Below are 13,640 nucleotides of genomic sequence, written 5' to 3' on the forward strand. Positions count from 1 at the left end.
CTGGAATTAATATATAGTATTGATATAGATTGATTGATTAGTTTATTGTATAAAATAAGGAGTTATGTATTATTAGTGTATTAAATAACAAAAAAAAGGGGTCATTAGTCAGAGTTGTAACGGAGTGATGATGGAAGTTTGACTAGGGGCATTCTGGGAAAGAAAAACGTAAACACAGGGGTACCATATGTAGAAAGTTAAAAGGAGGGGTACCATGTGTAATCTGACAAAGTTCAAGGATACCATGAAAAATTTCCGTATATTTTATTAATAACAAAATGTCAAACAATAAAGCATTGTTAGCAATGGGCAGTAAAACATCTAACCACACTGTTCTACCAACAACTCTAGACGTATGTGGCACACAATTATTTAGCCGACTAGTCATTTTTGCTTGTTTTGAACATACGTGAGATCGTACCTTCGGGTTTAAATTCATCAAAATCAAGTCAGATCAATTTTGTCGGGTCTAATAACAACACTCCATATACCATCTATGATCCACCCATACAAGTACACAAGTAAAGCAGTCCAGTGTCCACTCGAAGGAAGCTCTCTTATCTTCCATCCTCCATTCCTTCAACCAAGTTCTGTGTATCATCATCATCCATGGCGCTCTCTTATCACCCAACACCAACACTCTCCACATCCTCACACTCCATCTCACCTTCTCTTTCAATTCATCCCATTTCCCTCTCTCCCTTTAAAATCTCCTTCCCAACTTCTTCTTCTTCTTCTTCTTTGAAAATAATCAAATGTGCCACAAAAGACCCACCTTCTACTACAACTAGTATTGATGATCCCAAGACTGGTGTTGCTGTCTACAAACCCAAATCTTATGAAGTTCTTGTCACTGATGCTGCCAATTCTCTCGCTTTTGCTCTTCAGGATGGCAAATTACGTCTCGAAATCGACTTCCCGTAATTCCCTTCCCTAATATTTATTCTAATTTGCAGGAGCCTTTGAGGCACCACAAATTCTTACTTGTGACGATTCACACTCGATTTAAATAATGTTAAAAAGGAAAGGGTTTGTGACCGTCACAACCAAGACTTGCTGGGCACCACTGGGGTACTAGTGTTATTCAATTATGAAATGTTGTATGCTCAAAGTCAATATTTAAACTTCGTGCCTATATGGAAATTAGCTACGGAAATTAGCTACTTACTCCCTCCGTCCAAATCATTTGTTTACCTTTGATTAAATTACTCCTTACAAAAAATAAAAAAGGTAAACAAATAAATGAGACCAAGGGAGTAACATTTGTTTTGGCTGGCATGCATATCACTGTTAGATATTCTTTAGGATGACTGTATACTGCTTACTGTGGCTTATGGGAGCATGATTTATGAATTTTCATTAGGGTGTATTTAATGCAAATGTCAGCTCGCTTAGTCGGTAACTTGTTGAGAGGTAGTGTTCATTACTTGTGTTCCCCTCGGTATCAAATTTGTCCTTATTCCCTTTAGAGTGTGTTTGGATTGAGGGATTTGGAGAGAAAGGAAAGGGAGGGAGAGTGGGGGATTTAAAATTCCTTGTTTAGATAGCAAATGAGGGTGGAGTGGGAGTGATTTGGAGGGATTCAATTTCCCTCCTCCAAGCCTAATCAAAATCTCTCCACAATAGGCAAGATTTTGAGGGAAATTGTGTCCAAACACCCACACCCCATTCCCCCTCCCTTTCCCTTCCCTCCTTCCCCCTCACCTCCCTTTCCCTCCATTTTTGCTATCCAAACACACCCTTAAGAACTACTCGTATTATTTACAGTTTGGTAAAAGGGGAAAAAAGAGCTAATGTTGAGAGGTGGTGTTCATGATTTTGGTAACCAAATGTTTGGTGTACTTCGTTATCATTTAGGCCGCCAAAATGGGAATAACTCAAATCGTTTGTCAATAAAGTAGAATTCGTGAAACCTTGAGTTACCGAAGTGGAATTAGTTTGAACGTCCAGGAACAAAAATGGAAGAAGTGTAGAAAAATTAGGGTGTGAATTGGTTAGAGCGCATTCTATCATGCTGCTTAACAATCTATGTAGGAGACACTGTAATCGCGTAGGTTTTGGTAACGAATTCCTTGCTGGAAGATTAGCTTTTTCAGCTACTTATTTGAATGATTAGTTCAGTTTCAGCTAATTTTACTTCTCTGTTGGCGGTTCATGACGTGTTTCTTGCCTGACATTTGTGTTGTTGTCGCTGCCATGACAGGCCTCTACCAAGCGACATATCATCTTATAAGGTATTTCCTCTTTGCTTGTTTATCATGAATCTAGGCCTAAAACAAAGTATCCTTTGTTATTCGGTGAAAGACAACTGCTATCTTCAAATGGTCTGGTATTTTTGTTCTGTGTGGCAGTTTTCTCGATTACCATAAATTGAGTTGTTGACTGACTTATTAAAACAGAGACATGATTTTCTCAAATTGCAAAATATGTGAAGGGGTCTTCAGATGACTTCATCGATGCAAATATCCAGCTTGCATTGACAGTTGCTAGGAAAATTCAGGACAAAATGCAACTCAGATGTCGCATTGTAAGATGATACTATCCTTATATTCTGGCTTCAATGTTTCATGAACATGGATTTTGATTTCTCCAAGTGGGAATTGGCAATTATCAGGTGTTTCCGGACAAGCCTGAAAAGCGCAGGGCCTGCCAAATTTTTAAGACTGCTTTTGACTCGGTAATGATGTCTATCCTTGGACTTGAGTTTACCTTGTTATACTTTCACTAATATCCGGTTTAAATCTACAGCAACTGATTTTTACAGTGACATGAGATGTTCATTTTTTTTTTAATCTTACAATATTCTTTCACTTTCAGATTCCTCCTACATTTTTTCTTTTTTTATTATGCAAAATGTTCCATTCTATTGTATACTAAAATGTTAATAAGAGTAGTTTCTAAATGCTTATGCATCTTTTTCAGACTGAGGGTCTTACTGTTGGTTCGCTGGATGATGTGCCTGGTGGTGCCGTCTCTTCCTTCTTCCGATCTATAAGGAATACATTGGATTTTGATTTTGAAGATGAAAATGAAGGTAACTTTTGCACGCGATTCCTGAATGAAATTGTGGACTTTTTTTATCCTTTCATGAGTTTCTTTGTAACGTTTTTGCATGTCGAATGCATCTTGTGTTTCACTTAGTGGGAGCCTTGGAGGTTGCTATAAGACTATCATTGGTTTAAGCTAATAATGGTGCTCCATTCATGTGTTGTCTACACTAGTGCTCTTTAAGTAGTAGTTCTTTTTTTAAAGCCCTTAAGTAGGATATTTGAAGCGTGTTGTGCATGTCTTTTTAGCTGTTGTGATGACGTGATGTTGTCTGAACTGCATTTGACAACAATACTATTTTACATTTTAATTGCAGGTCGCTGGGAATCTAATGATTCACCATCACTTTACATCTTTCTTAACTGTAGCACGCGAGAACTCTCTCTTATTGAGAAGTATGTGGTACGATGTCTCTATTTCTCCGTTCTATCTTCTGTACATAGATTCTGTTGCATATGTGCTATTCCTTGGATTTCTGTAACTTATTATGTTGCATACGCATAGGATGCTATAATCTGTATCCAGTTTCTGGTATCCAGTTACTATTTAGATTATTAGAACAGGCTCTCTCTTCCCACAGTGGCATGATCCATGCAAAAAACATGATATCATACAGCACCAACAGAACTAAGCACACCAAATCACCGATGTAGCATTTGGTTCCATAATTTAGATTCTTACTCTACTTCAATTTGTTCTATAATTTTCTCAATTTTCAGCCCTAGTAATATTGAAATGTCAAATCTGTTTGTTCACTGGTTCTGAGTTTGAATGCTGAAGGAAATGTTTTTTTATTTTAGTTTAGTCGTTCCTCGGATTATGTTACTTGGACACTTACTTTGGATGAAAGTCATGTGTCCGGCTCTCCGACATACTGTCATGACTCATGAGTAGAACTTCATTGTAGGCCAAAAGCATGCAACTTCTTCACAAAATATCTGTGTAGGACATTCTGACACCGTGTCGCATACCACATCATGCACTTACCCGACTGGAAGTAATATAGCCCTCACAACTATAGAATTATCCATGTCCAATGCATATCATTCACTTGAAACTAATCAGTACATTTCGTGAGATCCAAAGTGGCTGTCTGCTGTCATATTAGATTTTTTAGCAACCATATGACATTGAAGTCTGATTGATACTTTGATAGCAATGTACTGAGCTAAATTGGTATTGGTATTTCTAGTATGAATTATAAATTTTATGCCATTTTGAATATGGAAAGTATTTTTAAAAGGAGGGAGTCTAAGAGTCTTGCAAGTTGGGATGGCAACGGGTCATACAACATTATTTTATCAATCAGAATACAAAATTATTTTATCAATCAAAATACAAAATCATCAACTGTAGTGAACTGTTTGGTTTTATAAGATACTACTTTAGCTGAAATTTGAACATCTTTGAATTTATCTCTTTCCAACATGCAGGAGTCATTTGCGTCTTCAACTCCCACTCTACTCTTCAATCTTGAACTTGAGACATTGCGGTATAGTTTAATTCTTGCATTACTTTGCTGGTGGTTATGGATTTGCTGTCTAATGAACAATGAGCTTTTTACAGTGCTGACCTGGGCCTTTTAGGCTTCCCAAGTAAGGATCTCCAATACCGGTTTCTCTCTCAGTTCATTCCTGTGTTCTATATCCGAACAAGAGAATACTCTAAGGTACCTCTTTTTCAGAGCCCCTTTGCTAGCAAACTAATATTGTTATCTTTTAATAACCTATCTTCTGTTGCCTTGATGCACGAAAGACAGTGCCTGTGGCACCTTATATCGTGAATTACAGTGGAGCTCTGTTTCGCCAATATCCTGGTAAGCCCATAAACTAGATTCAAATGTAACACCTTACTCCACTATAAGCAGGATTTGACCCCACAAAACCGACCCAGTCCGAACGCAAAAAATACACCCGAAATTAACCGCATCCAGAACAAACTACCTCATAAATGTTCTGATCTGAAACTCTGGAAAATGTTGCCTCCATCACGCTTTTTAATCTGCATCCGAGAAAAAAAAAACAGTGTGGTTAATCTTGATCAAGTTATGTACTCAATGTCCCAACAAGTTGTATACATTTTTCTTTTCTAGAAAAGTCTTACTCTTAGGAAAAGCAAATACACATGGGCTATGTTCCTTCGACTCTTCTATTTAGAGACATACCCGTGTCCGGCACGACAGGTCACGACATGGATATGGGTATGGAATCTGCACTCGACACTTCTCAATCTGACACTTCCCTTGGAAAAGCTAAGCTAAAAAAAGAGGCTTAGATGATAAAAATAGAGACAAAGAATGTTTATGAAGCATCTAGTATGATATTTAATTATTTCAAGCCTTATTTGTCGAATTACTTTACATTTTAACTTTCAAAAACTCTAATTATTTCAAGTTTCTAAAGTGTATTTTCGCTTTGAGACGTGCCCCCGCAGACGCATCCTTATTCTAAGACAAGGTCCCCGTGTCTAAAAAAATTAGTCATGACGAGTCTGACACTTGGATCCACACCCGTGTCCGACACTCATACACGAGTTTGAGTAATATAGCATGTGGGATTGTGAGCCATTATGTATTGCTATTTCTGAAAAGAATTTGAAAAGTGGTGTAAGTGGGTTGAGGGTCATTTTGGGTTTCAGTCTAACTTTTCTGATAAGTGTATGAAACATATTGGAATATATATGTATAGTGTATACAACCTGTCGGAAGCAGGAACAAAGGATGTATTAGTTAGAGGTGGAATGTACAACGATAAATGAATCGTGATGCTGTCATAACAAAAAAGCCCGTATATGAGGAGGAGCTGTTTCTGCTTCCCCTTTGTTCCCCCTTTTCTGTTTCTTAGTTCTTATTCTTATTTTTTGTAATAGGTGTGTTTTTGCTTTTGTGGTTGACTACTTTTCATGTGTATCTTTGAGGTGCTTTTGTTAGTAACAAAATCCTCAAGAGTTTTTTATGCTTAGTCCTCTTTTGAAACTGGTGGGATTGGAAGGGTAAAAACTGAGGAGATTCTCTTTGACTAAATAAAAAATTGTGAGGATTTGATGCCTTTGGAGTTCGGAGGCATCTTTAACTCTTTGACTTGCAGATCGTTAATTGCAAAGGCAAGATAACTAAAGCCGCCCACACTACCTTTGCAGGTCCTTGGCAAGTGATGCTTAAGCAACAAGATGGCTCCTATGCTTGCGTGGCAGAAAGTGCAACTCGTTTCACCCTTGGCGAAGTAAACCCCTCTTATTCTGCTTGTTCGTTATTTCAGAACGGTTTAAGACATGGCACATAAAGGATATTTTCAATGTTTCAGACCAAGGAAGAACTGCTGAGGGTGTTAGGACTGCAAGAGGAACAAGGAAGCTCCTTAGAATTCCTTCGTCGAGGCTACAAGGTTTGTTCTCTTTAAGCATGTACGGCATTCTCATGATCAATGTAATGGTTGCGAAATACATTTGCGTACTATGATGCGGTGGTATGGACTGCGTTGCAAACGATTGTGGCTTGTTTTTTGCCAATCTTATGTGTCATATTGGTCTAGTAGGATGATTGTATCGGTTACTCGGTTAGTATCGGCCTAAGGTTGATTGTAACATTCAGAATTTCAAATATTGTGTACGACGGCCAAATATCGCCTATTTTCTTACCTACCCATTTTACATATCAGTCGTAGATGGTTAGACCAGGCAAATGGGTCGTGTTTTGGTCTCATACGACTCATTTGGGGTATATTTGCATTTAGGTCAGGTACTCTGGTCCTTCCTGGTATTATTATTGGGTCATTGAGGGTAAGGATCAATTTGCCCATCGAAATTTGAGTCGGATCCGTTTAATTTGGGTTTGAAGTCATTTTCGGGTTCACCTATTTGGGTGCAGGTCGTGGTACTCAGATCGTATCAGTTTTATTAGGTCTTGTATCGGTTTATATTTAATAGTACCATGCTTGGAGTAGTAATTAATCATGCTGTAATATTTTCCTATTCCTATCCAGACTGCTACCTGGTGGGAAGAGGATACTGAATTAGAGGTGTCTTCAGAGTGGAGAAGTTGAAAAGAATCAAAACCTTCAATTCATTTTTCGTGATGGCATCGGGCAGAAATTACGTGAAAGATTTCAAGATTATCTGCAATTTTTCATGGTTGCTGATCAAATGGAGGTACGCCACTATTCATTTTCAAGTGGCCTTACAGTTTACAGCAAATTATAGCATTCTAGACATTCATAGGACTCTACTGCACTCTGCAGTGATTTGTAATATAACCTGACTCGACTACGAGATATACAAACTGAGGTTTATCTCCTTGATTGAGCGCTTTCGCGTCATCATTATATTTTTACCTTTGGCTGATCACCATGTATTTGTTTCTTGCCAAGAACCTAATCTAAATTGGGTTGCATTTTTAGCGCAATATTTACATTTATATCGAAGAGCCATAGTTTGGCTCAAGCTACAACAGAAAAGAAAAGGGTGGTTGATTATTGAGGTTTGGGAGTCAAAAATCCCGTGGATCAACGAAGAGAGTGGGTAAGGTTGATCGAGAACTAACCCAATCCAAAGGCTCAGATTCCTCGTCACTCCCATCCTTAGCTAGCTTCTTCATGCACCACAAATCTTCATTCCAAGAGAATTTTTTCCAATGGGGAATGACTTCACAAACTGGGTCCCACGGAGCCACCTCGGCTACAACTGCACCACAAGCCACATCTTTCCTAGCCATGTTGTGTGCAAAGTTGCATAGACCCTTCATTAGACTCAAGGAACCTTTGCCTTCCATGTGAAGGCCGTACAAGAAATAGAACCCAAATGGACTAAACACGTTTGGGATCGAGGGAACCCTAAGCCAAGGCATATGGGCATCCAAAACCCGACTTCCAAGACAAAAAGCTTTCGTTAGTTTAGCCGCGCCCTTGAGTTCTAATTGATACACTTCCTTTGTGTTCCACACACTCATTATAGCGAAGCATGGTGGGAGCTCCTTCTTAGGATCCCATTTCGGTAGGTATCCCCTAGGGACCGCAATGAAAGTGCCCAAATTGAGCTTGCTTGACAAAACCATACCAATGTCCTTTGGGAAGAATTCTGAGTTGCGGAAAATATGTCGATACATGGACTCTGCTAGTTGTGGTGATACTCGGATAATGGTGGTGCCGGAGGTTATAGGTTTTCTGTGAGCATGTACCGGTTGCCCTAGTACAGTTGGTGTACAAACTTTAGTGTAATCGAATTTTCGGGTGAAAAGGTTGATTGAAGGTTCATTCGAGCAATCTGTCATCATATAAACATATTGAGCTCCATTTTCTTTGCACCATTCCTCTGTTCTCTTCACCAATTTTGTAGCCACACCTTTTTGCCTGTACAAATAATTAAACGTGAACATTACTCCGTAGAAGTTTTGAATATGGCTGAATGGTCGGTCCATTTGACCTAGACCTGACAAACGGGTCAACTTGGCCGGGTTTAGATTGGGTTAATTCCGGATTTGCAAGAATTCAGGTCAGATCAGGCTAGGTTCAGGTCATTTCGTCTCCGGGTCATTTTTGGAGTCAGCTACTTTCAAGTCATTTTCGAAGTCAGCAACAGTAAACATTCGAGTTCATGATGAGTTCTGAATTCCATGTTTTGGCAAAAGGAAGACGATTCAAACTCGTGATTCAAACATTTTATTTTCTAGTATCTATATAGATTTAGCCTACTAACACGTCTCAGTTTGTATGATTACGAAAGGGAGATGATTCAAACTCGTGATCTAAGTCGAAACTCGAAAGGCTATCTCACCGGCCAAGACATGACCCATTATATTTTGTGCGAAAGGCTGCGTAATATTCGATGGGTTCGATCCAATCAAACGATCATTTGATGAGAATGGTACATATTCATGGTCAAATGAGTCATGAGTGCAATATAAAAAGTAAGATACAAAATGTTGAATAAAAAATGCGACATTCTGTGTAAAACGGCGCGGAATAGCACTCCGGAATATATGATAAAGATTAAAGTGGGATTATACGTTAAGCATACTACGTTCATCATTAAAATATGCATGATTCTATGCCCAAATATTAATAATCCTGACACATAATCCACCTTTTTGGATATCTAAATAGTGACTAAGATCATCTATAATTGAGGTCTCTTTTTTATATTCATAAACATGATCAAATTATTTAGAGTAAATTATCAAAAACTCCCTTTTAAAATACGTTTTTTAAAATTTACCCCCTTTTAAAAAAAAGTTTAAAAATTACACCCAAAATATTTCAAAAATTTAAAAATTGCTCCCTAACCTATGTTTTTGCATTTTTATGACAAAAATGCCCCTCATTTTTTTATATATTTCTCATATGTTTATCGACTTCATTACAACTCTACCCACCTTTCTACCACTCAAGGACTCCACGGTAAACCACCACAATCCTCCACCCAAAATCCACCATCATATTCGTTATATGAGAATAGAAACTTAGGGGTATTTTTGTCATAAAAATGTAAAAATAGGGGTTTGGTAGCAATTTTTAAACTTTTGCATTATTCTGGGTGTAATTTTTAAATTTTTTTTAAAAAGGGAGTTAATTTTAAAAAGTGTATTTTAAAAGGGAGTTATTGATAATTTACCCAATTATTTAGGTTGTATGAAAATGTTAATATAAACCGATAATAATGAGATTCTAACCATCAACGTAAATTTCGGTTTGAGATAGTCTCTTAGCATGGTATCAGAGCCTATAATTATGTTTTGAGATTTAAAAGCTTAAACTGATAGTTGAATTTCTATGATCGGTGAGTTCTGATACCATGTTAATAAATCATCTTAATCAAAAACTTAAACTAATGGTTAAAGTTTCATGATCAGTTTTAATTCTAACATAAAAGGTACTAATTAATCTAGGTTATTCTTTGGATCAAGAGGACATCATCATCCTTAATAATAATAATAATATTATTATTATTACATAGAAAAGCTCTTGTATTTTTCCATGTGTATCTGTCAAATGTCCATGTATTAGTCGATATCAACTAGCTTTGCTGGTACGACAAACAATACTTATCATATCGATAAACCTATCGATATTCTATTTTGAAAGAGAATGAAGTAGATATATAAAAACTAGATTGATATTTTCATGTGACCAATGATGTGATAGGTCTTTTGGTTTGTAATAACAAAATAGAGGTAACAAAAAGAAGCATATTTGTCTATATGACAAAGGAATAGCAACTCCTTAAGCCTTTGATTTAACTATTGAAATCTAATCATGTCAACTTTAATTTGTCCAAGTGACTGACTAAAGGATCTTAACTAGTTGCTCACAATTTTATGTCCATATAGAGTATCCTCACTTTGCTTACTTTTAACCAAATTAACATAAAGATAGTCGTACAGTATTTTTATTTTTATTATTTATTTACTTTTAATTAAAATACATTTTAAAAAATTTATAAAAGATAAAAAAAATGACTGGAACGAAGAGTAGAAAATAAAACGGCACATTTCTTATTTCATAGTACTAGTATAGTACGTTAGACAAAGGCATGATCTTTGTCCCTTATTTTACTAATAAATATCTTTGTTCTCCTTTGGAACATGAAATTTAATGGTAGGGAACCAAATTTGGCCTTTGTTGTCCTTTAGTAAAATTATCAAAATATGTATATTCATGAGAAATTAGTCAATCTTTTTTAAGACAGTTTATCCAAATTTTATTGTAAAATCACCTGTTACTTAAATCTCGCACCAACTTTTTATAAGGTTATTCTGATAATTAATAAATGGTTTTACAATAATTTTACGTAAAACCGTGTTACTTAAACAAGTGTATTTTGCATTAGAAGAAGAAAATGAGGAGAAGAAGCTCGACTACAAACCTATGCATGGGAGAAACTCGTAAGCCTAAAATATAAGCCAGTTTGACGTAAATGGGAGGATCATCAATTTTCTTTCCTCTTGTAACGGTTTTTATGCCACATCGTATTACCCCTACCATTTCTCCTTCATATTCTGCAACCTACAATATTTATTCATATTATGCTTCATCCATGCAAATTTACTAAACTTAAAACTTAATGTATACAAATATAAAATGGTGGAGCTATGAAATGTAATTATAAAAATTTAACATGGTAACTAGATTCTCAATATTTTTCCATGAAAATTAAACAATATTTTTCATATCGACAACTACAGACAGTACTATCATCTCGACCATTTTCCAATAAACACAAGTCAATGAATCTCGTTTACATTATTCTGTGAGGAGAATGTTTAGTGATAACACTTGTTAAAAAAACCGTATTTTATTATGGACAGTAAATATTAAAAAAGGGTTATTACCATCATAATACGAGACGGGAAATGGCGTATACGACCAAGAGGGTCACCCAAGAGATGAGTAACAAGAGTAGATGATTTACCATCTTGTTGTCCTAACTCACTTTGTATCTCCATTTCCTCAACCTTCTCCTTATCCTTCTCTTCATCATATTCTCTTACTAATAATATTTTATTTTCATCATTTTTCTTGATTTTCTCGTTAATTAATGACTCTTCATGAACTACTACTAACATTCTTGACATTATTATTCCTTCTTTTTATTTTTTGCACTCAACTTATAGGTATGTTTTTTGTTTGATGAGCTTCTATGGTAGTGACATTTGTGCAAACTCCACTATTTATATAAAAGTAGGAGATGAAGAGAGTACAAATTTTCTTTTAAAACGACATTATCTATCTTAAATTTAAGACGGATTAAGTATTATATCACTAATGTATCACTATATGTAAGACAAGTACTCCCTCCGTCCCGGTCATTTGTTGTTCTTTGGTTTTGGCACAAAGACCAAGAAAAGGGGAAAGGGGCCAATTACTAAATGACATGTGGAATAAATTGAATGTGAATGATCAAATTACTCATCAAATTTATTCTTAAAATAGAAATTACAACAAATGACTGAGACACCCCAAAATGAAAAAGGACAACAAATGACCGGGATAGAGGGAGTATATTATTTTTCACTGTACATTTTTATATACACAAATGGTAGTATGTACTTGACCAGTTTAAATTTAAGACGGATTAGTGCCGTAGTATATATTTATTAATATTGACAAGTGTCGTTATGTAAATGTCATTGGGGATTCATACTTTAGCAATATAAGAAGAAGATGGACAACTTTATAATTAATGTTCTATCAATAACTTTTTAGATATCTTAGTGTGATACCACAAATTGTATTGATACTTATTCCAAGTTGAAGACGTTCATTTTTTTTATTTATCGTTGGACCATACGTCGAATTATTTTAAGAGTAATTGATATGACAAGTTTTACAAAATTTAAATTGTACGGATTAAGCGTTTTATGTCATTAGTACGTATTCACATATTACATGTACAAATACCAATCGTTGGTTGGCGCAGTGGTAGCATGGGACTGCGCTTGGTAGGGAGGTCTGCGGATCGATCCCCCACAACTGCGATTGGGAGGGGTTTAAATACCGTAATACTTGAACACGCCCCGACATCCGGATTAGTCGGCCAATGTGGTTCGAATTACCGGATGGTTTAGACAAAAAAAAAACATATTACATGTACAAATTAAAGATATCATGCAAGTTAGCAAAATGTGATTCACACATTTTAGTATGGATTTGTGATAGTGAGTTTGATTAACATAGTTAAGTAGCAAAATTATTACCATTCCATATAATTTAATATAGTACGGAGTACTCCCTCCGTTCCAGTGAGATGTTTACACTTCCTTTATTTTGTGAGGGGGAAATAAAGGAAGTGTAAACATATGACTGGAACGGAGGGAGTACTATTTATTGGAAAAGGTAGATTCGTGCCAATTGGCCATCTAAATCTACTATTTATCAAAATCATACATCTTGTTAATAGGTTATTTATTAGTCAATCTACTTTTTTACTCGGATTCTACTTCTCCTTAATGACATACGAGTATTATTTATCAAACATGCTCGAAATAAAAGTAAGCAATATTTGTTGAATTTGACTGATAATGTCGCATTATATGTGATCAACATTTTTACCGGGTAATTTATGTGTTATCAACTCAATCCGTAGTACTTGGAAAATTTCTAGAAAGATGTAAAATTAGATGTTCAGTTTTTTGATGAAATGATAATTAAATATTGTTTTCGTGAAGCCAACAAAGTTGCCGACTTTATAGCTTTTATTGGACATTCATGTCCAACTCTTTCGAGGTGGTTTGAAAGTCGGTGGTTTCAACTTACCTCTATCATTCGAAAGGATGAGATAGGTTGTTCCTACCTTAGAGGATCAACATTTTTACTTGTATGTTCCAAGTTGAAAGTAACGTGAATAGGTTATTTGCAAAAAATTTAGCCGCTATCAAGCGTAGTTGTTGAGTTTTGTTCCGATTTCTCTCATTTTAGGTTTGCTAGAGCATGTAATTCACTAGTATTAATGCACGAGCGACCTAGGTAGTATCAAAAGGGACACGGAAACAACACGGGCACGTGTCATGGTATTCCATGAAATTTAGGACACGGGACACATCGGAGATAAGTGAAGGTAAAATTTGGCCTTGACTATTACTCATTTTCATTTCTCACCCAAAC

The 13,640-nt window shown here is 36.0% G+C and overlaps 2 protein-coding genes across 2 annotated transcripts; one reads left to right on the top strand and one right to left on the bottom strand.

The window, feature by feature from the left end:
• The first annotated feature begins 507 nt into the window (after positions 1-507).
• On the top strand, positions 508-7,391 carry LOC141611422 (protein LPA3). The gene is made up of 12 exons (XM_074429951.1): positions 508-920; positions 2,204-2,234; positions 2,435-2,527; positions 2,615-2,677; positions 2,923-3,034; positions 3,365-3,450; positions 4,482-4,540; positions 4,615-4,717; positions 4,804-4,864; positions 6,187-6,269; positions 6,351-6,431; positions 7,029-7,391. Exons 1-12 carry the CDS (start codon positions 610-612, stop codon positions 7,086-7,088), a joined length of 1,143 nt encoding a protein of 380 aa, XP_074286052.1. The 5' UTR covers positions 508-609; the 3' UTR covers positions 7,089-7,391.
• Positions 7,392-7,449: 58 nt separating this feature from the next.
• On the bottom strand, positions 7,450-11,629 carry LOC141611423 (putative N-acetyltransferase HLS1). The gene is made up of 3 exons (XM_074429952.1): positions 11,369-11,629; positions 10,903-11,042; positions 7,450-8,390 (listed from the first exon to the last, which is right to left on the bottom strand). Exons 1-3 carry the CDS (start codon positions 11,609-11,611, stop codon positions 7,532-7,534), a joined length of 1,242 nt encoding a protein of 413 aa, XP_074286053.1. The 5' UTR covers positions 11,612-11,629; the 3' UTR covers positions 7,450-7,531.
• Positions 11,630-13,640: the final 2,011 nt, after the last annotated feature.

Source organism: Silene latifolia, chromosome 11, assembly GCF_048544455.1.
Source record: "Silene latifolia isolate original U9 population chromosome 11, ASM4854445v1, whole genome shotgun sequence".
NCBI classification, from domain to species: domain Eukaryota; kingdom Viridiplantae; phylum Streptophyta; class Magnoliopsida; order Caryophyllales; family Caryophyllaceae; genus Silene; species Silene latifolia.

Bases quoted from the DNA above. Each gene is read 5' to 3' on its own strand.
- LOC141611423 (XM_074429952.1), bottom strand. From the start codon at position 11,611: ATGTCAAGAATGTTAGTAGTAGTTCATGAAGAGTCATTAATTAACGAG. The intron at 11,043-11,368 runs GTAATAACCCTT...TAAATATTGTAG, and splicing joins TCCCGTCTCGTATTATGATG to GTTGCAGAATATGAAGGAGA. The intron at 8,391-10,902 runs GTTTGTAGTCGA...TTATTTGTACAG, and splicing joins CGAGTTTCTCCCATGCATAG to GCAAAAAGGTGTGGCTACAA.
- LOC141611422 (XM_074429951.1), top strand. From the start codon at position 610: ATGGCGCTCTCTTATCACCCAACACCAACACTCTCCACATCCTCACAC. The intron at 2,528-2,614 runs GTAAGATGATAC...GGCAATTATCAG, and splicing joins TGCAACTCAGATGTCGCATT to GTGTTTCCGGACAAGCCTGA. The intron at 6,432-7,028 runs GTTTGTTCTCTT...ATTCCTATCCAG, and splicing joins TCCTTCGTCGAGGCTACAAG to ACTGCTACCTGGTGGGAAGA.